Below are 25,045 nucleotides of genomic sequence, written 5' to 3'. Positions count from 1 at the left end.
CAGGCTCTAGGTGAACACTGACAGGAGGCACGAGGGGGTCACTGTCCCCAGAGGAGGCACGCAGAAGCTGTCCACCCCCCCACTGAGAGCCAGGCGGGAACTAGGTGAAGTTCCAGGACGCCTCCTCAGTGCCCAGCCTAGCTTTAAGGTCCACATAGGCCAGGCCTGGGGGGCTGTGGCCACAAGCCCAGGCTCAAGGCAGGAAGCCCGAGCAGCAGCCATGCACCAGCAGTGCCTGTCCTGGCCCCACCCTCCTTCTCCGTGTGCCTGGAGCAGGCTCAGCCCAGCAAAGGAGAGGAGGAGAGAACAGGGAGAGGAGGGGGCTGCATCTCAGCTCAGCACCCTGGAGACAGAGTCTGCCCCACCCCACCAGTGAATGCCCTTGGGAGAAGAGTGGGACAGTTTTCCAGGCATAGAAACAGGTCCCAAGACAAAAGGCAGGCAGGCAAAAGCCTCCAAGGAAGAGCTGCCCTCTGCATGCCCTGGGACTGGGGCACAAGGGGAACCCTTCATGCGTCACCAGGTGGGGAAATGATTCATCCCAGGAAAGGCAAGCAGATGTTTCAGTCCCTGCCCCACATCTGGAGGAGGCTCCTGCCCCCAGCAGCTGGGGCTGAGGTGGTGACAACAAGCCCAGGGCTTGGCTACAGCACCTCTCATCCCCCTCCTTCCCCAGTCCACCGAGGGAAGGGAACCAGTGCAAACCAGAACAGCCTCCATCCGTGAGGAAAGGGATTAGAGCAGCAGACAATTCAGGCACCAGCACTTCCAAGCTGGGATGAGGCAGCCTCTGACAGCTGATGCAGACACACGGGGATCCAATGGGAGTGCAACTTGGATTTCCTCTTCCTCAGAAAAGAGCCCACGTGCGGTGAGAGGCCAGGGGCTCCTCCCTGGCTAGGGTGCCCGGAAGGCATTGGTGGCAGCACCGGCAGCAGCGTTGGCTGCCGCCGTGCGCACTGCCTGGTTGGAGAAGACCCCAGCAGCAAATTCCTCCTGTGCCTTCTGGAAGCTGGCCCCTGTCCGGCGATACAGGGAGTGGATCTGGACATGAGAAGCAGGCTTGGAGTCAGGGCATCAACCCTGCTTCAGGCACTCAGGGACCAGAGCTGTGCCTCCATGCCTGTCAAAACCCCACCCTCGTCCTCCCAAAGGGGTGCTCTGGTCCCAGGCTTCTGCCCCAAGCTCACCTTTTTCAGCATAATGATGCCCAACACAGACACTGCTGTGAAGACCAAGGACACCATAATCATCATCACAGCCACGGCCGTGTTTGTCCGCAGCGCTATCAGGCTCAGTATCCACCCGCTGCAAAATAAGAACGGGTTGCCCACCAGATCCTTCTTCCTCACCCACCTCCCTCCTTTCTGGGGTTCCCAGCTGGCCAGGGTTCCCCTGAGTCAGTACAGCACACACCTGAATCCCCAGTTTGGTATCCCAATGGCCTGCAGCACGTACATCACATTCTGGGCAAAGAAGACGAAGAAGAAGACAAAGAAATTGAAGGAACTGTCGCTCCTGGGAGAAAGAAAGAGGTGAGGTTAGGCCACAGAAAAGAAACTCTCAAACCTTCCTTAAAACAAGGGGATGCAAGGAGAACACAGAGCTCAGTACAGAATCACCACATCACCCAGACACAGGGGCCACAAAGAGCTCTGGCCAGCATTGGTGCTGCACTTGGGGCAAGGGCCTGTTGGACTAAGCAGCTTCAGGGACCAGCCATGCAGGGACCACCCCACTCTGCTGCTTTGTAGGCCTGGAAGCTCAAGCAGATACACACCTGAAAGCTTTGTACATCGGCCTATACCAGCAGACAAAGGAGCAGGGCGTGTAGAGAAGAGCCCAGAGAATGGAGAGGCCGAACCCAGAACCAGACGAGGGGTCCACACAGAACCAGGCCAGCGAGGCCAGGAAGTTCAGGAAGAGAGCAATGGTGCTGGCTAAGAGAGAGGACAATGGTCAGGAGACCCAAGCAAGGCTTCCTCCTTCCCTCCCAGACCTGGGCACTATGCATTAACTGCAACTTCTCCCAAAGCAGCTCTGTTCCCTTGCACGCAGGACACTCATTCCTCTAACTCCTCCTAGGATCTTCACTTAGAATTTCCCAAGGGCTCACCCATCCAGAGATAATACATGGTAGACACAGTCTTCTGGAAGTCTGCAGGGATCTCCACAGGGATATCTTGGTAGAAGCAAGGCTTCACGGGGCAGAAGGATGGCAGCGGGGGCCAGTTGTTGAGCCTCGCTGCAAAGGGAAGGAGGACAGAAGGAGAGAACAGCGGTGCCCGTGCAGGGGGGACGTGGAGGCTGGCGGCCACCGTCCCTGCCCCACACACCACTCACTTGTGGAGCCACCGAGGGCCGCATTCTGCAGCTCTCTCTCCCGCCGATCCAGCTCCTCTGCCTTCCGGTTCAGCTCCTCCTGCCGCTTCAGCAGCTCGGCCGTGGCAGCTGCCGCCGAGGCCTGCGGGGGCAATGCAGGGCCTGGGGCTCCCACCTTCTCCGACGGCCCACCCCGCGGCGGCCAAGCGGCTGCCTCCCCCTACCCGCTACCTGAGTGTCGTAGGAGCCGTAGTTCCGGGGCTCCGTGGGGCTGTTTTTCCGCGGGGGCATGCTGGCGGCTGGCAGGGGCGGTGGGGCTGCCGACGGGACCTGGTATGGCGGCTGCAGGGAGAAGAGGGGACCGTGAGATGCCGTTCCCCGGGGGGAGAGCCCCAGCCGCCGGGAAGCGGTCTGCCTCACTGCCCGCCTCACCGCGCTCGTCTCGAAGGGGTTGTAGGAATCCAGGTCAGGACCGGGCCGGGGCTGTACCAATGAGGGATCCTGCAAGAGACACGACCGGCGTGACGTGAGGCCCGGTCGGGCCGAGGCCGTGGACCGGAGCCGGGCCATCCCCTGGACGAGGCGCACCTGGAAGGGGTTGTCTGGGAGCATCGCGGGGTCGCCGCGCTGGGCCATGGCTGGGCCGGAGCCGGAGCCGGGACCGGAGCCGGGACCGGGACCGGGACCGGGACCGGAGCCACCGCCTCACGCCCTCAGTCGCTCCGCCCCGCGCCGCCGTCGATTGGCCGCTGCACCGTGGCGTCACCAGCCCCGCCCGCGGCTTTGGGAGCCCCGCCGCAGGAGGCCTCTGCGCACGCGTCGGGCGGAGGCGAGCACGTGATGAGGTCACGTGCGCCAGGGGTCACATGCGGGCGTTTCCGCTCCGTCTCTCAGCGCGCAAGGCCTGCTGGGAGAGCGACCGCACGGCAGCTCCGCGCCGACCGCAGGGCGCGCCGACCGCAGGGCGCTCCGCCCGAGTCCCCCGAGCTCCAGCTGTCGCTGACCAGTGCTGCCATACTTCTCCTCACCCCGCCCGGGTCCCAAGTGCACCCCTGACCAGGGCATGCCACTCTACCGGTCGATGCCCTGTGAAGCTGGACTTTTGCTTTATCCCTCTGCAAGCTGAGAGTCTGCCAGAGCCGGGCCAGAGCTTGCCCTAGAGAGATGGTACCACAGCAAAGCAATAAGCTCCTGCAGAGCAGACCGTGAGGGCATCTGCTCCATCATCGAAACCACCACAGCGAGACTCTCCCAGACAAGCTTACAAAGCATCTAGACAGAGCTGGCATCAGGTCAGGAACACCCCCAGCAAGTGCCCTGGAAAAGCTCAAGCCTTGCCAAAAAGGCACAGAGAGGCACTGGGGTTAGTCTGTGGCAGCTGACTGTGCGTGCCTGTTTCCCAACAGCCAGCACCAGGAGCCAGCTCTCCCAACCCCTCCAGAGTGCCCTCAAGAGAACACATTTATGAAGGACCTTCTGCCCTTTCTTTACATCCCACCTCAGTACCAACCACATGACAAGGTGGAGAGGCCAGGCTGTGTTTTGCTGCCTTCTCTACCTCAAATCTGCCAAGTCCAGCTGCAGCCCTAAGGACTAAAGGCAGCTTGTACCCAGTGCAAGCTCAGGACCCAGGCTGAAAGCTGGCTTCATTACTGAAGTTTCCTAGATCATGAAGTACCTTTCATTCCATGAGAGGATCCACCCCCCATCAGGAGAACAACTAAGCAGCAGAAAGCTGCTGCTGCTCCAAACCCAGAGCAGGTTCTTTGTTCACTTCATATTTATTTCTCACAAAGACTGTACAAAATTCTTATAAAACTCTGGTGTGGGGATGGGCTATATGACATTGATCCAAAAAAATAATTCCCATGCAGTCCCACCAGTTTCATAACTTAGGAAAGGAAAAACAGAGAAGCTACAGAGAGCTGTTGAGTCCTGGAGTATTTACATCAAAAGGAAGGCAAGAGAGAACAGAAGACAGAGTAACACCTGAACAGAGGTATGTACAATATGGACATACAGGCCCCCTTAACCTCACAATAATGGCAGCAGCAACAGCAGGAGGTCAGGCCTGGGGTGCTCAGAGAAAGATATAGAATATGGCCTATTTACATTATCTCACATATTAACAACTTTACAAAGGTATCCAGGGAGGAATTTTCATGTATATAAAAAAAAAAAAAAAGGAAAAAAAATAAACCAAACCAAACCAAAAAGGAAAAAAAAAAAAAGCACCAAGTGTCTGGATAGAAATCACACAAGGCCTCCACAGGGGCTAGAATCTGAGGGCCAGGTTGGCACCTGGGGGGCATCACCGGCTGATGTCCCTGCTAGAGTCCCACATTTTTGTGCTGGGCTCCATCTCCAGGATGTCAAAGAAGGGATGCTTGAGGGCTTCAGCCAGGGTGATGCGCTTGGAGGGTTCATACTCCAGCATGCTCTCGATGAGGTCGAAGAGGCGGTGATGGTCCTCGGCCTCGGAGGTCAGGTAGCGCTGCGGGGGGATGGAGAGAGAGGTTAGGGCCAAGGATGCTCCCTGGGCTGGAGAGCTAAGCTGGGGGAAGCAATCCTGCCTCGTTCAGACCATCGCTCATCCTAGACCTCAACTCTGGGCTGTTTTACCAAGCATGGAAATGCTGAGTTTTCACCCCCTTTCCCCTGACATCTTTCCCAGGCACTCCCTAAGGTCTCTGTGCTTTCTTCCTCCTCCTCCTCCACTTCAAATCTGAAGTTCTAGTTTATGTCTGGGACAATCAAAGCTTATTTGGTCTGACCCTTTTGGTGGCTCAACCTTGCCCATGGGCAGAATTCTTGACAGCTGGGGCAGACACTCTAAGCCTCTGCAGTGAGGGAAGGATGAAGCTGCTGCTGCCCACCCCTGCCTTACCCTCAGTGGTTTGCAGTTTTCCCTGACGTAGCGGCCAGCAGAGGTGTTCTCGTCCCAGTCCAGGCGGCCGTGGTAGAAATATTTCTGCTTCCTGTCAAGAGTCAGAGGTGGGAAGAGGTCACACTCCAGCACAAACCACCCTGCAGCAGCACAGACAGCTGGCACAGCAGACAGCTTCTCCTCAACACTCAGAAAGAAGCACTACATATGAGCAGCTGGCCTTGCTCTCACCTTGTCTTCCGGACCATCCGAGAAGGAATTGGCCCCAAGATCCTCTCCATCATGGCCAGGTGCTCCCTGTTGTCATGTGTCTAAGAGAGAGAAATGTAAAGGGAAGACATGGAACAGATTCCAGTTGTTCTACCTTCCAGCCCTTAGCATTCCCCTCTGTTCAGAACCCGTTGCAGGGCAACACCTTGGTTGTCTCTGCAAGACTGCAGTGATTGAGGGAACCCCAGCAGTCTCAGAAGCTCCTGGCTGTGCTGGGACACAACCAGCATCCTCTCTCATGAGTTGTGAGGCAACCACACAGCACACAGTTCTCACCTGGAACAGGGTGAAACCCACATAATACTCAAAGATGATGCAGCCAATGCTCCACACATCACAGGGTTGGCTCCATCCAAGCTCTAAAAAAACAACAACCCAATATTTTTAAAATACAAGCTTCACTCATGGCCTAAAACTGCAAATCCCTCACCCTTTAAAACAAACAAACAAACAATTCCCATTGCAGTCAGGCTCCTGATACTCTGGTGGCAATATTCTGCCCAGCTGATAAAAACTTCTAAGTTGCTGTCCCCTCCCAGAAAACAGCACCGTAGAGGAGGTTCAGCAAAGCACTTCTCATCCCCAGGGTCAAACCCAAGGACAGCTCCTGAATGACGTGGAGGCAAAAAAATGCTCCTGAATGCGGCAGGCAGCACCCAGCGCCCTCGGGTCAAATGCCTCTGTGGAGACCAAGTGACACCTACCCAGTATGACTTCTGGGGCCCGGTAATGCCTGGTGGAGACAATCGTGCTGTGATGCTCATGATCAAACGTGGCACTGCCAAAGTCCACCACTCTGATGGCTGTGCTCTTCACGTTCCGCTCGTCCCGCTTCTTCCCGAGGGAGAATGGCATCGGTTACTCGGCAGGTTGGAGATGTGGGCTCAGCCCCTTCCTTACACAGCCAAGGCTTTGCCACGGGGCACCACGGGAGGGGAAGGCTCCCGAGGGTACAGCAGTGCTGCCACAGCCCCCAAATTAAAATCTCAACAGCATCATCCAGGTAAGCCTGCAGTCCCTGTGGCTGCTCGGACCACACAGGAGGTTCATGCAAGAGACCCTGAATGTAGAGGGTTGGCTCTGGGGGGGAGCCTGGGGCCACGTTCTGAGTCCCCCCACCTGTTGCTAAGGTTGGTGACACCAAGAACCCACGAGAAGACCTCTAACCCCAGGCAGCTCTGTTACCTTTTCCAAGTTATAGGAGAGTTCGTAGTCGGAGTTCACGAAGAGGATGTTCTCCGGCTTGAGGTCAGTGTGAGTGAGTTTGTTGTCATGCAGAACTGGGGAAGCAAACAGGAGTTGGGGTGATGGAACAGAAGCACAGCAAGGCTGCACCACCCCACCCCCCCTCAAGAGCCAACATCAGTAATTCAATTTGCTTTTACTGGCACCAGTTTAGCCCACATTTAGAACTGGACAATCAGGCTAGGCCAGGCTAAGATGCTTCAGGAGCACAAAGACTTATCCACATCGATCCCTAGAATGTGTAGAGGAGTGGATGCTGAAGCACCCTGAGCCACTGCCAGCCCACATGCATCAATCAGAGAACAGGACAGCCAGAAATACAGAAAGAGGTCATGTTGAGCACACATCCACTGCTGGAGGTGCAGGAAGGCTCAATCTTAGAACTGGGACAGCAGCACCGCAGCCAAAACTTGCTGCTTTGGGCCAGGAGCTGCAGAGCTGGCAGGGACACTGAGAGCTGCATGAGTCAGTCAGGAAGCAGAGAAGAGAAGAGCAGTGAACACTCACATTTCACAGCCTGGCACACCTGGTAGGCCATGTGCCGGACTTGGTGGATGGGGTAAGGCAGGTAGTTGTTGTCCTTCAGGAAATCAAAGGTGCTGAGCCCCAGCAGCTCGAAGGAGATGCACATGTGGCCATGGTAGTCAAACCAGTCAAACATCCTGACACAAAGACTGAGAGGAAAAAAAAAAAAAAAAATTCTCATGCAGGACAGATCTGCACACAGCAGCACTCGGCTGCATTTGTCCCTGCACCAGTCTGTATCCCACAGCAAACCAGAAAGCCTCCAAACCCAGCTACAAACTAATGCAGTCACACAACACCAAGTCCCTTTCCCATCCTGTCCCTGCAATTGTGCTAAGGTGATGCCTAGGGAGGTGGTGGAAGCCTCATCCCTGGAAGCTTTTAAGGCCAGGCTGGATGGGGCTTTGAGCAACCTGATCTAGTGTGAGGTGTCCCTGCCCATGGCAGGGAGGTTGGAACTGGCTGATCCTTGAGGTCTCTTCCAACCCTGACAATTCTATGCCTGTCCCTCCATTCCAACACCAAGAGCACACTCACTTTGTGTTCTCAGGATCCTTCTCATTGATTTTCTCCAGCACATTGATTTCCAGCCGAGCAGCCTCTTTGTATTTCTCCACATTTTTAATGATTTTGAGAGCCACACGTGCACCACCCCTGGAGGAGGAACAAGAAAGCACAAGATCAGCCCTGAGCTGGGTCACAGAACCCCTGCCCTGCAAAAAGGACTTTCCAAAGCAGCCTCATCGTGTGCAGCACAGCCTTCCACCACCCCTGCTCAAGCCAGAAGGTGACTGTTACTAAGGGGTGTGCCTTGAGGCTCCCTTCCAGTCCCCTCTCTGACCCATGGGTGACCCAAGAGGCTGAGCACCCAGAGCAGCAGAAGAAGGGGGGAAACCAAAGAGACTCCCCCAGGCTCCCACATTAAGCACAAAATGCTCCATTACTATTGTGGCTTCTCTCATTCCCTTCCCTCCCCATCCCAGGAGCACACCTACAACCTCTCCAACACATGGGTGACCCAAGAGGGTGAGCACAGGAATGGGGAAACCAAAGAGACTCATTTTCACCCTCAGGCTCCCATATTAAGCACAAAATACTCCATTGTGGCTTCTCTTGTTCCCTTTCCCTCCCCATCCCAGGGGCAGACCTACCTCCGGTGATCGATGCACTGCACCACTCTGCCGAAGGTGCCCTCTCCTAAGGTGCTAATAATCTCATCTGGGAGGGAGAGAAAGAAGAGGGAGGCAGGTGAGGGAGTGAGCAGGACCTGGCTGCAGCTCATACACAAGGCAAGAGGAGAATGCATTTGCAACACCTAAACCTGCACAGCTTGAGAGCCCGGAGCAGCGGAAGGCTGGCACCGGCTGCACTGAGGCAACTACCCTGATTATTCTTTTTTTTTTTTTTTTCCCTGGCAACTTGGAGTAGCAAATACAAAATATCCAAAAATCACAAACCAAAACAAACAACAAAAAAAAAAAAACCAAACAACAAAAAACCCAAACAAAACAACCAAACAAAAAAAAAACCTGTAGGCTTTTTAAAAACGAAAAGGGGAAGAAAACAAAACAAAACCAAACCAACAAAAAAAAAAATAAAAAGGGAGAAGGTTTGTTTGTTTTTTTTTTTTTCTCGTTTAATAAAAACAATGAAAAAATTGAAAACGAGAGGAACAGAAAAAAGGTTTTTAAGACAGATCTGCCACTGTGATGGGAGCTTAACTAGAGAGCTAAATTATGTTACGATTTGGCTGTACATCTTTCTTGTAGCCAGTCGCCGACGCGATAGATCAGATGCCCCTCGTCGTCGTCCTCCACACTCTTGGCCCTTCTGCTGCTCTGTCGACTCCGCTGCTGGCCCAGGGCAGCCAGGGGGGAATTCAGCATTTTCACCAATCAGATTTTCAAAACCAGCGCCGGCAGCCAGCGTTCAGCATTGGGTTGGTTTGGAAATTCACATGTGGTTGGTTTGAGGAGGGGTTGCAGGAGGAGGAGATTCCCAGCCAATTCATACGGCACAGAGGAATATATAACGATAGGGATATATTGCAAGGGAACATGTCAAGATACACAACACACTAGCTCAGAAAAGAATAAAACGAAATAAAAAACAGTTTCGCTTTTTCGCTGTAGCAAAAAAAAAAAAAAAAAAAAAGGAAAAAAAAAAAGAAAAAAGAAAGAAAAAAAGAAAGAAGAAAAAAAATAAAGGAAAAAAAAAAAAAGAACCTACAAACAGCCCCACCCGAAACCAGTGTGAGAGCAGAGATGGCAGAACGAGGGCTATCAGAGGGGCACTGGAAGGGGCCAGCTGCTCTCACTCCTAGGGCAGTTCAGAGAAGTCCAAGATCACACACTGGGGCAGAACTCTGCAGCTGGGCACCAAGTGGCCCAGGGAGAGGCTCACTGCGGCCTAGCAGCGGCCACTGATGAAAGGCAGCAGAAGGTAGGTGCTGGGAAGTCCTGCACACGAGCAAAGGGCCAGGCTGCCCCACACAGGCACTCCCCATCCCCTTCCAACAACCACCCAACATCACTTCCCCCAGCCCCAACACTCAGAAAAAGATGGATTCAGAGGTTTCAGAAGCAACTCTCTGCACAGTGATCCATCAGAAACCAGAGAGAAGATACGAGTGACTGCCTGGGGAAGGATGTGACTCTTCTTCCTAGAACCTCCCCCAAAGAAGCCGATCCTGGAAGGACTATCTTCCAGGAGAGAAACAGAGGCCCAACAGGGAATAGGGACAGCCTGGGAAGAGGCAGATCAGAGGTTTATGCCAGAGAAGAGAAAAATTTCCTGCCTTACAGTCCTTCGGCTAAGTATCCCCACACCTGGCCAGCAGACCTAGGACTTGAATCCAGCCCACACAATCCCCTACCTGGACACACAGCCAAAACAGACCAGACAACACCGAGAGCTCCACAGACAGAGCAGAGAACGTGTCTGGGGTCTAACAGAAGTGGAAGGTGAACGGCAGAACAGACAAGAAGAGAAAGGCAGGGACACCGCTGGGAAGAATCTGTGATGGTTGCTGCCTCCACCTGAAGGGACCAAGTCCACAAGCTCTACTCCCTTGCCAGGCCGCTCGCACGACACCTGGTGTCAGCTGGGCCTACCCAGAAGGATCCTGCTCTGATGCAGGACCTGCCCTCAGAGACAGGGAAGCTTCCTGCCACAGAACACAGACCTGAGCCAGGGACCAGAGGGACCAAGCCCGGGATCATAGGGACCTGAGCCTGGGACCACAGGGACCTGAGCCACCTCTCACAGGCAGACCAAACTGTCTGGGACCCAGGCTCAGCAGAACATTTGCTGTACCAACCTCACACAAAACACTGCTTGGCCAAGCAGGCAACGCTACGAGAGGGGCCGAGCCGCCCGTGCCCGGGGACGGCACAGGGCAGCCGCTCGCCCAGGCGCACCAGGAGCTGCTTGTCTGCAACCAGAGGCTTTTTTCCCCCTACGCAATTTCTCAGGCCGAGTCCAAGAGGAGGGCGGTAGAAAGGGAGAGTTCTACTTACCCAGCTGCCACCTGGGGAGAAAGGTTACAGGCAGGCCCAGCACAGCAGGATACTCACCGATGAGGAGCGACTAAAGGACCGGCTGCGGCGCCGCCTCCGCCTGTGCTTACGCCGGCTGCTTTTGCAGCTGCGGTAGCTGCCCTCGCGGTCCCGGGAGCGCCGGTACTCGTAGGAGTGTCGGTACTCAGGCTCGTAGTAGGCCTCCCCTCGCTCGCGGCTGTAATCGTTGCGCCGGTAGCTGTCACAGTAACGCCGGTCGTAGGCCCTCCTGTCTGCTGAGTGGTCGTCGTAGCTGGGGAGGGGGAAGGAAGCCAAAGGGGTTGCTGTTATTGCAGAATTGGAGATGACCTCAAGGATCATCCGGTTCCAACCCCACTGCCATGGGCAGGGACATCTTGCACTAGATCAGAGAAGCGGAGTCACAGAACGACAGAAGCGGAGTCACAGAACGACAGAAGCGGAGAATGATAGACTCCTAGAATGGTCTGGGTTGGAAGGGACCCCAAGGATCATCCAGTTCCAACCCCACTGCCATGGGCAGGACACCTTGCACTACATCAGTCACAGAATGATAGAATCAGAGTCATAGAATGATAGTCATAGAATCCTAGAATGATCAGTGTTGGAAGGGACCTCAAGGATCATCCAATTCCAACCCCACTGCCACAGGTGGGACACCTCCCACTAGATCAGGTTGCCCAAGGCCACATCTAGCTTGGCCTTAAATACATCCAGGGATGGGGCTGTCACCACCTCCCTGGGCAACCTGTTCCAGTGTCTCACCCCTCTTATAATGAAGAGCTTCTTCCTAACATCTAATCTGAATTTCCCCTCCTCTAGCTTGAATCCATTCCCCCTGGTCCTATCACTACCTGACAGCCTAAAAAATTTCTCACCATTAACTTAGCCCAGGAAGCTACACCTCAGAGCACGCTGGCATCCTGGCTTGTGTTAGCAACACTGTGGCCAACAGGAATAGGGAGGTGATCGCCCCCCTGTACTCAGCACTGGTGAGCTTCACCTCAAGTGAAGTTTGCCACACCTCAAGTGTTGTGTTCAGTTCTGGGCCCCTTGCTGCAAGAGAGACATTGAGGGTTTGGAGTGTCCAGAGAAGGGCAATGAGGCTTGTGAGGAACCTGGAACACATGGCCTACAAGGAGGGGCTGAGGGAGCTGGGGTTGTGCAGCCTGGAGAAGACCTCGTTGCTCTGTACAACCACCTGAAGGGAGGTTAGAGCAAGGAGAGGGCAGCAGTTCTTGGTTGCAAGTGACAGGACCAGAAGAAATGGTTTCAAGCTGTGCCAGGGGAGGTTCAAGCTGGATGCTAGGAAATACTTCTTCACAGAGAGAGTTATCAAACATTGGAATGGCCTGCCCAGGACAGTGCTGGAGTCACCATCCCTGGAGGTGTTCAAGCAGTGCATGGACCTGGCTCTTAGGGTGATAGTTTAGTGCTGACCGGAAGGTTAAACTGGATGACCTTGGAGCTCTCTTCCAATCAGACAGATTCTGTGCAATTCACAGAATCACAGAAACATTGGAAAAGACCCTCAGGGTCACCAAGTCCAACCCATAACCCTACTCTACAAGGTTCACCCCTAAACCATATCCCCTTTGTGTAGGCCAACAGCAGCCTTGAGGCAAGTCGAGGTAAACATGAACCCAGAATGAGACGGTCCAACACAGGCTGGACTGTAGGTGATTCAGAAAGAACAAAGCCCAAACCACCCAGAAACCAGGGCTGCCCACAGCTGCTTCCAACTTGAGCCGGAAAAAACCCTGCGTGGCCTCAGGTCTCACCTCCTGGATCGGACGTGGTAGCTGTCCTCCCGCCGGTGCCGCCGGTCGCGTTCGCTGCTGCTCGACCGGGACCGCGTCCGCCGCCTCTTGTGCTTGCGACTTCTGTAGCGCTCGTGGTAGCTGCCCCGGCTGCTGCGCTCCGACGAGCGGTACCGTCGAGAGTGAGGCATCTGCAGGGGCAACACCATGTCAGGCAGCCCCCAAGAGGCTTTGCTTGGCTTGCAGTTCTGGTTTTTCTAGGTTACGTTCCCCGCTTCGTGCTCATTGCTACTGGCTGCCACTCCAGCAGCAGCACCGGCACCTTAAGGGGTTCCACCCTCTGGAAGGGCATCCTCCAGTACCCTGAAAGGGGCTCCAGGAAATCTGGGGAGGGATTTATAGTGCTAGGATAAGGGGGGATGGATTTGAGTATTAAGAGATTAATAATTATTGACCCCAAGGGCTTGCAGTGATAGGAGGAGGGGTAATGGCTTGGAGTTGGAAGAGGGGAGATTGAGACTGGAGATTAGGAAGCGATGCTTGACAGGGAAGGTGATGAGACACTAGAATAGGCTGCCCAGAGCAGTTGTGGATGCTCTCTCCCTGGAGGTGTTCAAAGCCAGGCTGGATGCAGCCTTGAACAACCTGGGCTGGTGGGAGGTGTCCCTGCCAATGGCAGGGGGTTGGAACTGGATGAGCTTTAAGGTTCCTTCCAACCCAAACCATTCTGTGACCGTCTCTTTAAAGTAACATGCTTCCAAGGAAGGAGAGGAGCATCACTACATAAAACTGAAGGAAGGTGAAAGGGAGCTCAGGATATCACCAGTACAAGGCTCAAAGTCCTTGTGACCCAGTACTGGAGACAGCCAAGTAGGCAGCTCCTGAAGATACGTCTCAGGTTCACTCCCATCTACATTTCCCACTGCAAGCAGGGAAGGCTCTTTCAACGTGTGAAGCACTGAGGAAGCCTTGCAGACCCTACCTCGCAGAGAAGGATTGCTCACCTATACCTCTCTGGTGGGACATGAGAATCAAAAGCGAAGGAGAAAAATCCCTCAGCAAGATGGCATCCCGGGGCCAGCCCTGATGGGCCGGTTGACAGCACACCCTGGTTCCTCACCCCACAGCTCTAAGCTCTAACCACCCGCGTTTCTGACCACACAGCTCAGTCTGCCTCATCTCCACGGGCACGACGATGGAGCTCCTTTTGTCCACAGGCCTTCCACCGGCCATTTTCTCTCCCCGGAAAGCTGCACTCAGCACCCCGGCTGCCTGCCCGTACCCGCACCCACACCGCGGCTAAAGCTGCCCGAAGGAAGAACCGGCCCCGCCGAGGCGCTGACCTGGCGGAACGGGCTCGTCTCACTAGGGCAAGGCGGGGCGCTGTAGGGCCGCCCGCGGTTTCCCCCCGGTTCGGCAGCAGCCACCGGGCCTCGCCCACGGCGGGTACCGAGCGCAGCCTCTCATTAACGGCAACGAGGGAAGGCGGCGCTGGCAGCCCGCCAAGGTCGGGCCTCTCGCTGCAGCAGGCGAAGCCCGCGCGGGGCGTTCCGCGCCGGGCCTGGAACCGGTTTGGGGGCGATGATGGCGGCGGCGGCGCTCGCTGCCGTGCTCCGCGGTCACCGGATGGGGTCTCCCCCGTGTGCGGGGCCGCGCCGAGCGCCGAAAGCGGAAGCATCGGCGCCTGGCCGTGAAGCGGCGGCCGGCGCCCGGAGAGCGGCAGAGATCGAGGCCGAGGGATGGGGCGGCAGGTGGGGAGCCTCCCGCACTGATGCCACAGGGCCCGGCCACAGCCTCCTCGGCCCATCCAGCCCCGCCAGCACCTCCGCCAGCACAGGAAACCGGCGGACCGCCGAACTACGGCCTTAGCCTCGACAAGAGTCACCGGTCCCGGTCCTACTCCGCACGGCTCCGGTCCACCTCCGCCAGCCACGAAGGCCGCGGCCTACCCCCGCCCCGCCCCTGCCGCACCCCGTTCCGCACCGTCCTCGCAGCCAGCCCGGTTCGCTTGTCCCACAGGAAATCCGTGATGGCGGCCGTGGGTCCCCGGGAATCCCGGGCCCCGCTCCAATAGCTCCGGCTCCGCCGCTCAGCTGCCGCGCCCCGCCGCCGATCCGGGTCCCCGCCAGGCCGCGCGCAGCTCGCCGCGGCGACGCGCACGTACGTACGTACCCCTCGGGCACGTACGCGTTGCGTCACACGGCGGCGGGACCGGGGGGCGGGGCTAGGGAGGTGGAACCAGGGGCGGGATCAGAGGGGCGGGACCGAGGGGCGGGGACGCGGCTCCTGCCGTCGCCCCGCCCGCCCCGCCCCGCCCCGCCCCGCCCGCCGCGGGGTCCCGCGCCGCCGCCGCTGCCACCGCCTCCCGGGCCTCGGTGCTCGGCTTGCTGCCGCTCCGGTGCCACCGGCGCCACCCCGCTGGCAGCGGGGCCCGGCCGCCGCGCTCTCGATAGAGTGTACGCAACAGGCGGGCGCCGGCGGAGCTGCGGGCGCCAGCGAACGAGCACGACCGGTGACCGAGCGGCCGGGGGCGGCGAGCGAGCGCCCGCCCGCCCGGGGCCGGGCATGTGCGGCGGGGCGGCGGGCAGGGTGCCCGAGCAAGGGCGTTTGAAGGAAACGTGAGGCGCGGCGGCGGCGGCGGCGGCATGGACGCGGCGCCGAGCCGGAGCCCCGAGGCGCGGGAGAAGCCGCCAGTGCTGGACGGGGAGGCGGCGGGCGCGGCCCCGGCCTCGCCGGCGGCGGCGGAGCAGATCGTGGCGGAGGGCGAGGCGGCAGCGGCGGCGGCGAGCACGTTCGTACAACGGCAGCTCGGGGCCATGCTGCAGCCCGCCGTGAACAAGTTCTCGCTGCGCATGTTCGGCAGCCACCGAGCCGTGGAGATCGAGCGGCAACGGGTTAAGTCGGCCGGTACCTGGATCATCCACCCCTACAGCGACTTCAGGTGGGACTCGGGCCCCGCGCCCGCCCCGGCCCCGGTGCCGCCGCGCCGGCGCCGCCGCTGTCCCTGGTGCTGATGCTGCTCCGCCGCCCGCCCCGGCCCCGCCGCCAGCCACCGGCGGGGCAACAAGTGACGGGTGCCGGGGCTTCGCACCGGGCCGGCTAGGCGCGGCTGCTCACCGGCCGCCGCCAGGCCGGCATTCCCCGGTGCCCCAGCCCCTTGCTCGTGCTCGGACTGCCCCGGTCCCGGTCCCACGATAGTACTCCCTCTGCCTCAGCCCCACACCCGCGGAGCCGCGGACAGCCTCCGGGCCGGGGCCAGCCCAGCGAGCCGAGGATCCCGCGCTAGGAGCCCGCGGGGCTGCCTGGCCGTGCCCCCTCGCACACCTTTCTTGTCCCCTGTTCGATGCTGGTTTGGTTTCTGCGGCCGGTGAGGAGCTGCCCGGTCCCCGCGGGGACATAGGGCCCACGGGCTGCCCTCGGAGCCTGGCCCAGGTTCTGTCTCCACAGCTCGGGGAGCTGCTGGACCAGGGCAGGACACCCAGCGAGGAGCCAGGTCTGGCGGATGGTGTCACTGGGATCACAGGGAGAGCTCGGGGATGGATGATGTGGGAGGAACTGGGTGTCACGGGGATGTTGAGTCATATAGGGTGGGCTTTGTACACGGGGGATGAAGCTGCCAGGCAGTCATCTCCTGCAGCAAAGCTGTGACACGGCTGATGTCCCCAGCCTGGTAAAGCAGCCCTGAGCATGGACAGCACCCACCATGGGTCCCTGGCACCTGTAGCCACCTCCCCTTGCTGCTGGGCCCCAATTATGCCAGCTCCTGTGCGCTGTTCCATCACGACACTGAGGGCTGTGAGCCCTCAGAGCCCTTTTCCTGGGGAAGCTGCCCCAAAGTTTGTGAGCCTGAGTTTGGCAGGAGCAGCTTGCGCAGTCAGTGGCCTGCACTGAAGGTGACATGAAACAGCTGGCAGGTACACAGCTGGCAGGGTTATGCCCATGTTTGTCACATTACGGGGATACATAAAGGGCATTGAGATCAGGGCCCTGTGTCTTCCACCTGACACAGAAGACAGGGCCTGCCCTAAAGAGCTTAAAGCCTAAATCTGACTCAAGAGCTCCCAGCAGGCTCAGGCAGCCGCAGAGGGCAGGTGGCTTCCCTGCTCAGTGTGTGGCGTTTCTTGGGGCACGGGGTGGGCATGTAGCAGGCAATTGGTCGTCCAGGTCAGGCCTCTTCTGCCTTGGCTGGTGGCTCCTTGCCTGCCCAAGCAAACCTTGGCCATGGGCAAGAAGGTGTTAATTTTTGCCAAGCTCCTCAGCTCTGGAGGAGCTCCCTGGGGAGGGGGTGCCCCCTCCCTGGCAGGCTCTGGTGCTCTCTCGCTGAAGGAGCCTCACGTGGTGCCATGGCTTCTCCTCCTTCCTCTTCCCAGCCACCCACAGGAAGCCCAGTAGGTGCCTGTGCCCTGCTGAGGACACAGGGTACAGAGCAGCCGCAGGCTTCTTGTCACATGCAAGGGCCAGTTTGGATCCACAAGGCAGTAAAAAGGTGCCCTGAGGTCACCTTTGGAAAGCTGGGTCCATACCAACAACTGGGGGCTGGAGCTAACAGGGGGCACATGAAAGTGGCAGTTGGCCTTGCTATTCTAGGTGCCCACAGAAGGCTTTGAGCAGGGCAGCAGGAGTCCACGCCGCTGTCTGGCACAGAAGCTGTCACAAGCCTCCCAAAGAAAGGCATTACAGGAGATTGTGTGGAGAAGGAAAACATCTCAGCCACATTTGCATGTCAATGGGGATGCTGAATTTCATGACATAACCAAATGTTATAGCTGCTGCCTGGTGCCTCTTGGCTTTTTCCTCCAAAGCCTCTAAGCTTTGTCCACTCTCAGAGAGAGGAGGTGGATTAAGGAGGTCCTGCCGGCCGGCTGTGTGGCTCCTTCCCAGTGCTCACAAGTAGCCCCTTTGGGGTTAGATGTATTCCTCTCACCTTCCCCATGGTGATGTCTCTTGTCTAGCCTTGCTTGGCTGCTACAATCCCAACCAGCCTCCTGGTCCTTGAGTCCCTGGGCTGCCCCAGGAGCTCGGTGCTGGGTTTGCATAACCAGCAAAGCTGATTCCAAATCCTGCTAAGCCAACCCAGGTGCTGGTGGGGAGCTGGCAGGCAGCAGGGAGTTCCAGGGAGCAAAGCCCACATCCTCCCTGAGTTTTCCCCAGGAAAAATGTCAGGTTTGGGGTGCCATGCCACAAGATGAGAGAGAAGCAACAGCCAAGCTCCTTGAGCTACAGCTCTCTGTTCTTACAGCCAGGGTGACATTTGCTCCCCCAGCCCCTTGGCCCTGCTCTGCCTCGAAGCTGGTGCAGAGCTGCTCCTCTCTACACATTTGCCCTTGCACATGTCCCAGCCAAGCAGCAGGGTCTTAGCCATGTGTGTGGGCAGCACGTGTGCCCATGTCCTGAGTGCCCATCTCTCTCCACAATGTGTTGGACTTTTCTTAACTTCACAGAATCACAGAAACGTTCAGGTTGGGAAAGACCCTCAGGATCAGCAAGTCCAACCCAGAACCCTACTCTACAAGGGTCACCCTTAAACCATACCCCCAAGCACCACATCCAAACCACCTTTAAACACATCCAGAGTTGGTGACTCAACCACCTCCCTGGGCAGCACATTCCAATCCCAGACCGCTCTTTCTGTGGAAAAGTTTTTCTCTATGTCCAACCTAATCCTACCCAGTCGCAGCTTGAGGCTATTCCCTCTTGTTCTATAGCTGTGAGAAGAGACCAGCAGCAGCCTCGCCACAACCTCCTTTCAGGTAGTTGTAGACAGCAATGAGGTCTTCCCTCAGCCTCCTCTTTTTCAAACTAAACAGCCCCAACTCCTTCAGGCACTCTTCCTAAGATTTATTCTCCAGGCCCTTCCCCAGCTTCATTGCCCTCCTCTGCACTCATTCCAGCACCTCCACATCTCTCTTGTATTGAGGTGCCCAAAAAACTGAACACAATACTCAAACCTGGGTTTGCTTTCTAACCAGCTGTGTCCTGTGTCTCCTCACTTTCTCCTTGCTCCGTTCCATTCCCCGTGGTCCCCTCCCTGCAGGTTTTACTGGGACCTCATCATGCTGCTCCTGATGGTGGGGAATTTGATCATCCTGCCCGTGGGCATCACCTTCTTCAAGGATGAGAACACCCCTCCCTGGATCGTTTTCAACGTCCTTTCAGACACTTTCTTCTTGGCTGACCTGGTGCTGAACTTCCGGACAGGCATCGTGGTGGAGGACAACACAGAGATCATCCTCGACCCTCACACCATCAAAATGAAGTACTTGAAGAGCTGGTTCCTGGTTGACTTCATCTCCTCCATCCCAGTTGACTACATCTTCCTCATCGTCGACCTGGAGACCCAGGTGGATTCTGATGTCTACAAGACCGCCCGGGCCCTGCGCATTGTTCGCTTCACCAAGATCCTCAGCCTGCTGCGCCTCCTGCGCCTCTCGCGCCTCATCCGCTACATCCACCAGTGGGAGGAGGTGAGAACCTTTTTTGGGGGCTGGGGAGGGGTCCACAGCCATGGCTGGCTGGAGGGTAGGGGGTTCAGAGAGCTGTTCTCTGTAGCTCCACTCTTGCCTTTTCCTCAGATCTTCCACATGACTTACGACCTGGCCAGCGCTGTGGTGAGGATCTTCAACCTCATCGGTATGATGCTGCTGCTGTGTCACTGGGATGGCTGCCTCCAGTTCCTGGTGCCCATGCTGCAGGACTTCCCTGAGGACTGCTGGGTCTCCATCAACCACATGGTGGTGAGTGCCCTGGGCAGGGCTGATGTTGCCCATGCATCTGTGGCAGGAGGAGAAGAGGATTTGATTATACAGCTTGGATGCATTCCTGTGCGACCTGTGCTAGATTCTGTGGTCCTGCTCTGGCAGGGGGGTTGGACTTGAGGATCTCCAGAGGTTCCTCCCAACCCCTGTGATCCTGTGACCCTGTGAGCTCATCCTCTGAGGCTGGAGCTGCCTGGATCCATGCTCTGCTGAGCATCATCTCCCTGGCCACAGCTCAGCAGCAGCTGTTAGATCAGTTAGAGGGAATCTCTGCATCACCTTCCTACCTCTCTCCACCTTGTCTGCTGCTGGAGCCAAAGCAGCCTGGGGATTCCATAATGCCCTGCCAGGAGGGAAGAGAGCTGTGGGGCTCCTGCCACCTCCCCAGAGGAGCAGAGCCTGGTGCAGGGCTTCCCTGTACCTCCTCCTGGAGCAGAATTCTGCCGTTTGAGCTTGGACACACCAGAAACCTTTTGCTTGCTGTGGGTCTGGACTTCACCTGCCTTGGGGAGGGGGGGACCTGGAGGGCTCAGCCCAGCAGCTTCTACCACAGGCCCCCAGCGCCACTGTTCCCTTGTCTGCAGAACGACTCCTGGGGGAAGCAGTACTCTCATGCCCTCTTCAAGGCCATGAGCCACATGCTCTGCATTGGCTACGGCCAGCAGGCACCCGAGGGCATGACGGACGTCTGGCTCACCATGCTCAGCATGATCGTGGGGGCCACCTGCTACGCCATGTTCATCGGCCACGCCACTGCCCTCATCCAGTCGCTGGATTCCTCCCGGCGCCAGTACCAGGAGAAGGTCAGCAGGGTGGGGTAGGGAGTGCCTGGGAACTGGGGAAAGAGGTCCTGGCACAAGGAGGGGTCTAGCTCCAGATGGAACCAGCTCAGTCCAGGCTGCCCTGCCCTGTAGATTCCTGCCCTGTTTTCTGCCCTTGCCGCTCACCTGGGGAAAGGGTGTGTGGAGGTGTCAGGCTGCCCCTTTGGATAGATGCCCACCTCATGAGGCTGGGCTTTACCCTGGCTTGGGCATTCCTGATGTTTTTGCCTGCCCATCCCCTCTTGCTTTGTGCCAAAGGTTTGACCTTAACAAGAAGTTCATCACAGAAAGAGAGATTGCCCCTTGGAATGGGCTGCCCAGGGAGGTGGTGGGGTCAGCGTCCCTGGAGGTGTTTAAGGAAAGCCTGGATGAGGCACTTAGTGCCATGGTCTAGTTTTAGATAGGGTTGGGTGATTGGTTGGACTTGATGATCTCAGAGGTCTCTTCCAACCTGGTTGTTCTGTGACTTTGTAATTCTGTGAGTCTGTGATTCTATGAAACTTAGTGAGGTCCCATCATGGCCTCTGCCCTAGGGCCCTCTGCATCCTAAGTGCACAAGGGTCCCATGCTCTACCCTGGAGGTGGCCTTTGGGACAGGGCCCTGGAGCAGGGGCAGCTGGACCCCAGCTCCGACAGCAGCAGAGGAGAGGGGAAGCGTTTGCCAGCTGTGCCCCTGGCCTTGGCACGGCACAGCTGGTTTCAGCAGGGCCCCATGTGGCTCTGCCTTGTCCCCACAGTACAAGCAAGTGGAGCAGTACATGTCCTTCCACAAGCTGCCAGGGGACACACGCCAGCGGATCCATGAGTACTACGAGCACCGCTACCAGGGCAAGATGTTTGATGAGGAGAACATCCTGGGGGAGCTCAGTGAGCCGCTCAAAGAGGTAAGGGAGACCCCCCTGGTGCTGGAAGAGGAAGGTCACTGCTTGCTGAGGGGGGATCAAGCTCTGTGATGTCTCTGCTCCTCACCCACAGGAGATCATCAACTTCAACTGCCGCAACCTGGTGGCCAACATGCCCTTGTTTGCCAACGCGGACCCCAACTTCGTCACAGCCATGCTGACCAAGCTGCGCTTCGAGGTCTTCCAGCCTGGGGACTTCATCATCCGCGAGGGCACCGTGGGCAAAAAGATGTACTTCATCCAGCATGGAGTGGTCAGCATCCTCACCAAGGGCAACAAGGAGACAAAGCTGTCTGATGGCTCCTACTTCGGTGGTGAGGCTGGGCTGGGGAACCTGGAGAGCAGAGGAGGAGTGAGAGCTGCTGTGGGGCAAGAGCTTGGGTGTTCCTGATGCTATTCCCTGCTGCACCCTCTGCCCATCCCCTCTTGTTTTGTGCCAGAGGTTTGGCATCCACCTCACACTGGGCTCTGGGGCTCAGAAGTCTACCACCCCTCTTCCTATGGAGTACTTTGTCCAGTAGGTTGATTCACAGGGACCAGCAGTCAGAGCAGTGAATTCTGTCTGGCTTGGGCAGAGGGGGACAGCCACCCACCTTAGCTCTGGCTGGAGAGGAGGGGGGTTTAGAGCAGAGCACCTGAGCACAGGTTTGGGAGAGAAAAGGACCAGGCAAACACAGCAGCCATACCCAGGGATGTCTCCATGGGAGGGAGGAAGAGGCTGTGCCTGGCTGAGGGCACAACCATGATTGTCCAGACTCCTGGGTCTGTCCCTGCTCCTGAGTCCTGCTCTGTTTCTATGCAGGCTGTGGCAGTGCCAGGCAGCCCTGTCCCTGCTCTGTCATCCAGGGAGGCTGTGGGGAAGGGGAGGGCTGGCCCCTGACCCCCAGACCTGTCTCCCTGCAGAAATCTGCCTGCTGACTCGGGGCAGGCGGACGGCCAGCGTGAGAGCTGACACCTACTGCCGCCTCTACTCCTTGTCTGTGGATAACTTCAACGAGGTGCTGGAGGAGTACCCCATGATGCGCAGAGCCTTCGAGACAGTGGCCATGGACCGCCTGGACCGCATAGGTGAGGAGCAGCCCCTGGGCCCCTGCTCTCTGGGGCCACAGTACCCCAGCACCATGGGGGATAGCGTCGTGGGCCCCATCGATCATGGCACCCCAGCCTCATAGGTGCCCAGCAGTGAGGATGAGAGGGACGCATAGGGAAGGATTCAGCCTCCAGGATCATAGAATCATAGAATCAGTCAGGGTTGGAAGGGACCACAAGGATCATCTAGTTCCAATCCCCCTGCCATGGGCAGGGACACCTCACACTAGATCAGGCTGGCCAGAGCCTCATCCAGCCTGGCCTTAAACACTTCCAGGGATGGGGCCTCAACCACCTCCCTGGACAACCCGTTCCAGGCTCTCACCACTCTCATGAGGAAGAACTTCTTCCTCACGTCCAGCCTGAATCTCCCCACTTCCAGCTTTATTCCATTCCCCCTAGTCCTATCACTACCTGATATCCTAAAAAGTCCCTCCCCAGCTTTCTTGTAGGCCCCCTTCAGATACTGGAAAGCCACAATAAGGTAACCTCGGAGCCTTCTCTTCTCCCGACTGAACAGCCCCAACTCTTTCAGTCTGTCCTCATACAGAGGACAGGATCCTCATACAGAGGGATCCTCCTCCCAGGCAGGACCTGGGTGATACCCTATGATGGGATTCCCAGGGGGGCTGTCACCCCACACATGGATTTGCACCGTCTGGCGCTGCCAGCTGCTTGTCCTTGCTTCCCATCACCTGCAGAAGACAAGAAGGACTCCAACCTCCAGTCCCCAACCTTTGGAGCCAGGACTCCCCTGTTTTGTTCCTGCTTCTCCCTCTGCCCTAGCCTGCATCATCCCCAGGGGGTTGCTTTCCTTTAGCACACCAGTGAGGGTTTACTGTCCCCTTCCCCACTGCCACCCTGCCCTTCATGGTGTCCCCAAGAGCCAGATCCCAGGGTCAGTGACTCTGCTGCCTCCCACCCAGGGAAGAAGAATTCCATCTTGCTCCGCAAGCGAGCTGAGCACAGCTCGGGGCCCATGAACACCGAGATGATCCAGCAGATCGTGAAGCATGACCAGGACGTGGCCCACAACATCCAGGACCTGCAGCAGATGGCCATTGGCCGGGAGCTGAGCGGCAAGCCGGTGATCTGGGAGCCGCTGGTGCACGCCCCCCTGCAGACAGCCGCCGCCACCACCAACGTGGCCATTGCCTTGACTCACCAGCACAGCCTGCAGGCCCACATCTTCCTGCCACCCTCCTCCATCTCCAGCCCCCTCTCCCCCGAGGCCACCCTGCTCACCAAGCAAGTGCGCAGGTCCCAGCCCAGCCTGGGGGGCTCCCGGCCTTCCTCCGTGAGCTCCCCGTCGGGGGCACCGTCTCACCTCCAGACACCTGCCGCCGGTTCGCCTTCCTCCCCCATGGTCCAGTCCCAGGTGTCCCTGGAGAGCGGGACCCAGAGACCAAGCCCCGGGGCGCAGGCAGCGCCGCCGCCGCGCACGGTACCGAAGGGAGAGCTGCCGACGGCGGCCAAGCAGCCCCCGGGCGGCTCCCAGCCGCAGCTCTCCAAGTCCCGAGGCACCTCGGTCTCCACCTCGCTGCTGCAGCAGGCGGCTGGGGCTCCTTCCCCCAGCTCGGAGCAGGCACTGCCGGCGGGGAGAACGCTCCACTACAGTCTGTCCCGAGCCACCGGCTCCCACATCTCCCTTCTGATGCAGCCCCAGCAGCTGGTGAAGCACAGGAGCATCCAGGGCCTGCCAGTGGGGAGGCTCACCCAGGACGTCCGGCTGCTCTCCGCCTCCCAGCCCTCCCTTCCCAACAAAGTGTCCCAGCAAGCCGACGGGAGCTCCTTGCAGCAGGGCAGGAAGTCTGCGGGGAACCTGGCCCGCAGATCCTCTCCCTCGGTCGCTGGACTCCTCGCCAAGCCATGTCCGGGGACCCCAGCCCAGCCAGCACACCCTCAGCAGATGCCTTCAGGATCTCTGGCTCAATCCAGCCGCTCGGTGGCAGGAGCATCCACCCCGCAGTCCCCAGCCGCCACCTCCAGGCAGGCAGCAGGTCCCTCCCGCAAGGGCTCCGTGGCCTTCAGCCCCGAGGTGGAAACAGGGAAGCCCAAACTCCCCTCCAACATGTGAGTCCCTGGTGGCGTCTGCACACAGGCAGGAGGGACCCGGGCAGCAGAGGTGGCAGGAGAGGCAGAGCACCTGGCAAAGGCCCCCAAGCCCTGGCTGCGTCGGAGGGAGGATGAGGTGAGAGGCAGCATCTGAGGCCACGGCCTGGCTGCTCTGGGCATGGGCACACGGCAGGGACAGGTGTGGGGCAGCCCCAGAGCTGGCCCTGCTGGATGAGGAGGGTCTGCTGACTGCCCTGAGGGGGAGCCTGCCCAGGCTCTCCTGTCCTTGCTCCATCACCATCTGTCTGAGTCTTGCCCTCCTCCTGGAGGCAATGGGGTGGGTCAGAGCCCTCCCCCAAACTCCAGCCTCCCTAGAGAGCTTGGCTCCCTGGGGCTGCTCAATGGGGCTGGGCTGCCCCACGCTCTGCTCCTAGGTCCCATGACCTCTCCCTGGGGCCAGGCTGATGCTGGTGGCTCCTCCAGTTTCACCTCTGCTGCAGCTGTGGCCACCACCTGCCCACCTTAATGCCCAGAAAGCTGTGCCCAGTGCCTTTGCTTTTTGGGAGAGAAGGGAGAGGCAATCCCCCAGGGCCAACTGCTAAGGGAAGAATGGTGGAGCTGGGGCCCATGCTGAGGTCTTCCCAAGCAAGTGGGGCACAGATATCCAGAGCCAGTGGGGCCAGGTCCCCCATGCCTGAGGCCCTGGCAGGTCCCTTGGGGCACAGTACCAGGACCTGGGGTCCTGGACAGGGCCTCCCTGGTGTGAGTAGTGCCAAGTGGGGCAGATGGCTTTCCTGCTGAGCAGCCCCCAGATGCCTCTCCCAGGCTTGGGGCAACATCCTGCCTTAGAGGTGCTGGGCCAGAATGTGCTGCCAGGC

The 25,045-nt window shown here is 58.2% G+C and overlaps 3 protein-coding genes across 5 annotated transcripts; 1 reads left to right on the top strand and 2 right to left on the bottom strand.

The window, feature by feature from the left end:
* Nucleotides 1-897: 897 nt before the first annotated feature.
* Nucleotides 898-2,958, bottom strand: SCAMP3 (secretory carrier membrane protein 3). Its single transcript, XM_054397052.1, has 9 exons — nt 2,911-2,958; nt 2,755-2,823; nt 2,554-2,664; nt 2,344-2,464; nt 2,117-2,245; nt 1,781-1,940; nt 1,417-1,518; nt 1,191-1,308; nt 898-1,044 (listed from the first exon to the last, which is right to left on the bottom strand). Exons 1-9 carry the CDS (start codon nt 2,956-2,958, stop codon nt 898-900), a joined length of 1,005 nt encoding a protein of 334 aa, XP_054253027.1.
* Nucleotides 2,959-4,491: 1,533 nt separating this feature from the next.
* Nucleotides 4,492-12,736, bottom strand: CLK2 (CDC like kinase 2). 3 transcript variants are annotated; one of them, XM_054397046.1, is made up of 12 exons: nt 12,567-12,736; nt 10,825-11,059; nt 9,006-9,102; nt 8,401-8,467; nt 7,787-7,903; nt 7,232-7,398; nt 6,665-6,759; nt 6,184-6,313; nt 5,756-5,838; nt 5,441-5,520; nt 5,210-5,300; nt 4,492-4,816 (listed from the first exon to the last, which is right to left on the bottom strand). In XM_054397046.1, exons 1-12 carry the CDS (start codon nt 12,734-12,736, stop codon nt 4,634-4,636), a joined length of 1,515 nt encoding a protein of 504 aa, XP_054253021.1. In that variant the 3' UTR covers nt 4,492-4,633. The 3 variants fall into 3 exon arrangements, with proteins under 3 accessions (XP_054253021.1, XP_054253022.1, XP_054253023.1); XM_054397047.1 differs by having other exon boundaries at nt 9,006-9,099; XM_054397048.1 differs by having other exon boundaries at nt 9,006-9,087.
* Nucleotides 12,737-15,190: 2,454 nt separating this feature from the next.
* On the top strand, nt 15,191-24,189 carry HCN3 (hyperpolarization activated cyclic nucleotide gated potassium channel 3). Its single transcript, XM_054397039.1, has 8 exons — nt 15,191-15,486; nt 18,580-19,009; nt 19,118-19,279; nt 19,885-20,103; nt 20,859-21,005; nt 21,097-21,337; nt 21,927-22,091; nt 23,039-24,189. Exons 1-8 carry the CDS (start codon nt 15,191-15,193, stop codon nt 24,187-24,189), a joined length of 2,811 nt encoding a protein of 936 aa, XP_054253014.1.
* The last annotated feature ends 856 nt before the right edge of the window (nt 24,190-25,045 follow it).

The sequence above is a fragment of the Indicator indicator genome, chromosome 40 (genome assembly GCF_027791375.1).
Source record: "Indicator indicator isolate 239-I01 chromosome 40, UM_Iind_1.1, whole genome shotgun sequence".
Classification (NCBI taxonomy): domain Eukaryota; kingdom Metazoa; phylum Chordata; class Aves; order Piciformes; family Indicatoridae; genus Indicator; species Indicator indicator.
The sequence above is the reverse complement of the archived record's forward strand: the minus strand, read 5'-3'. Positions and strand labels throughout refer to the sequence as shown.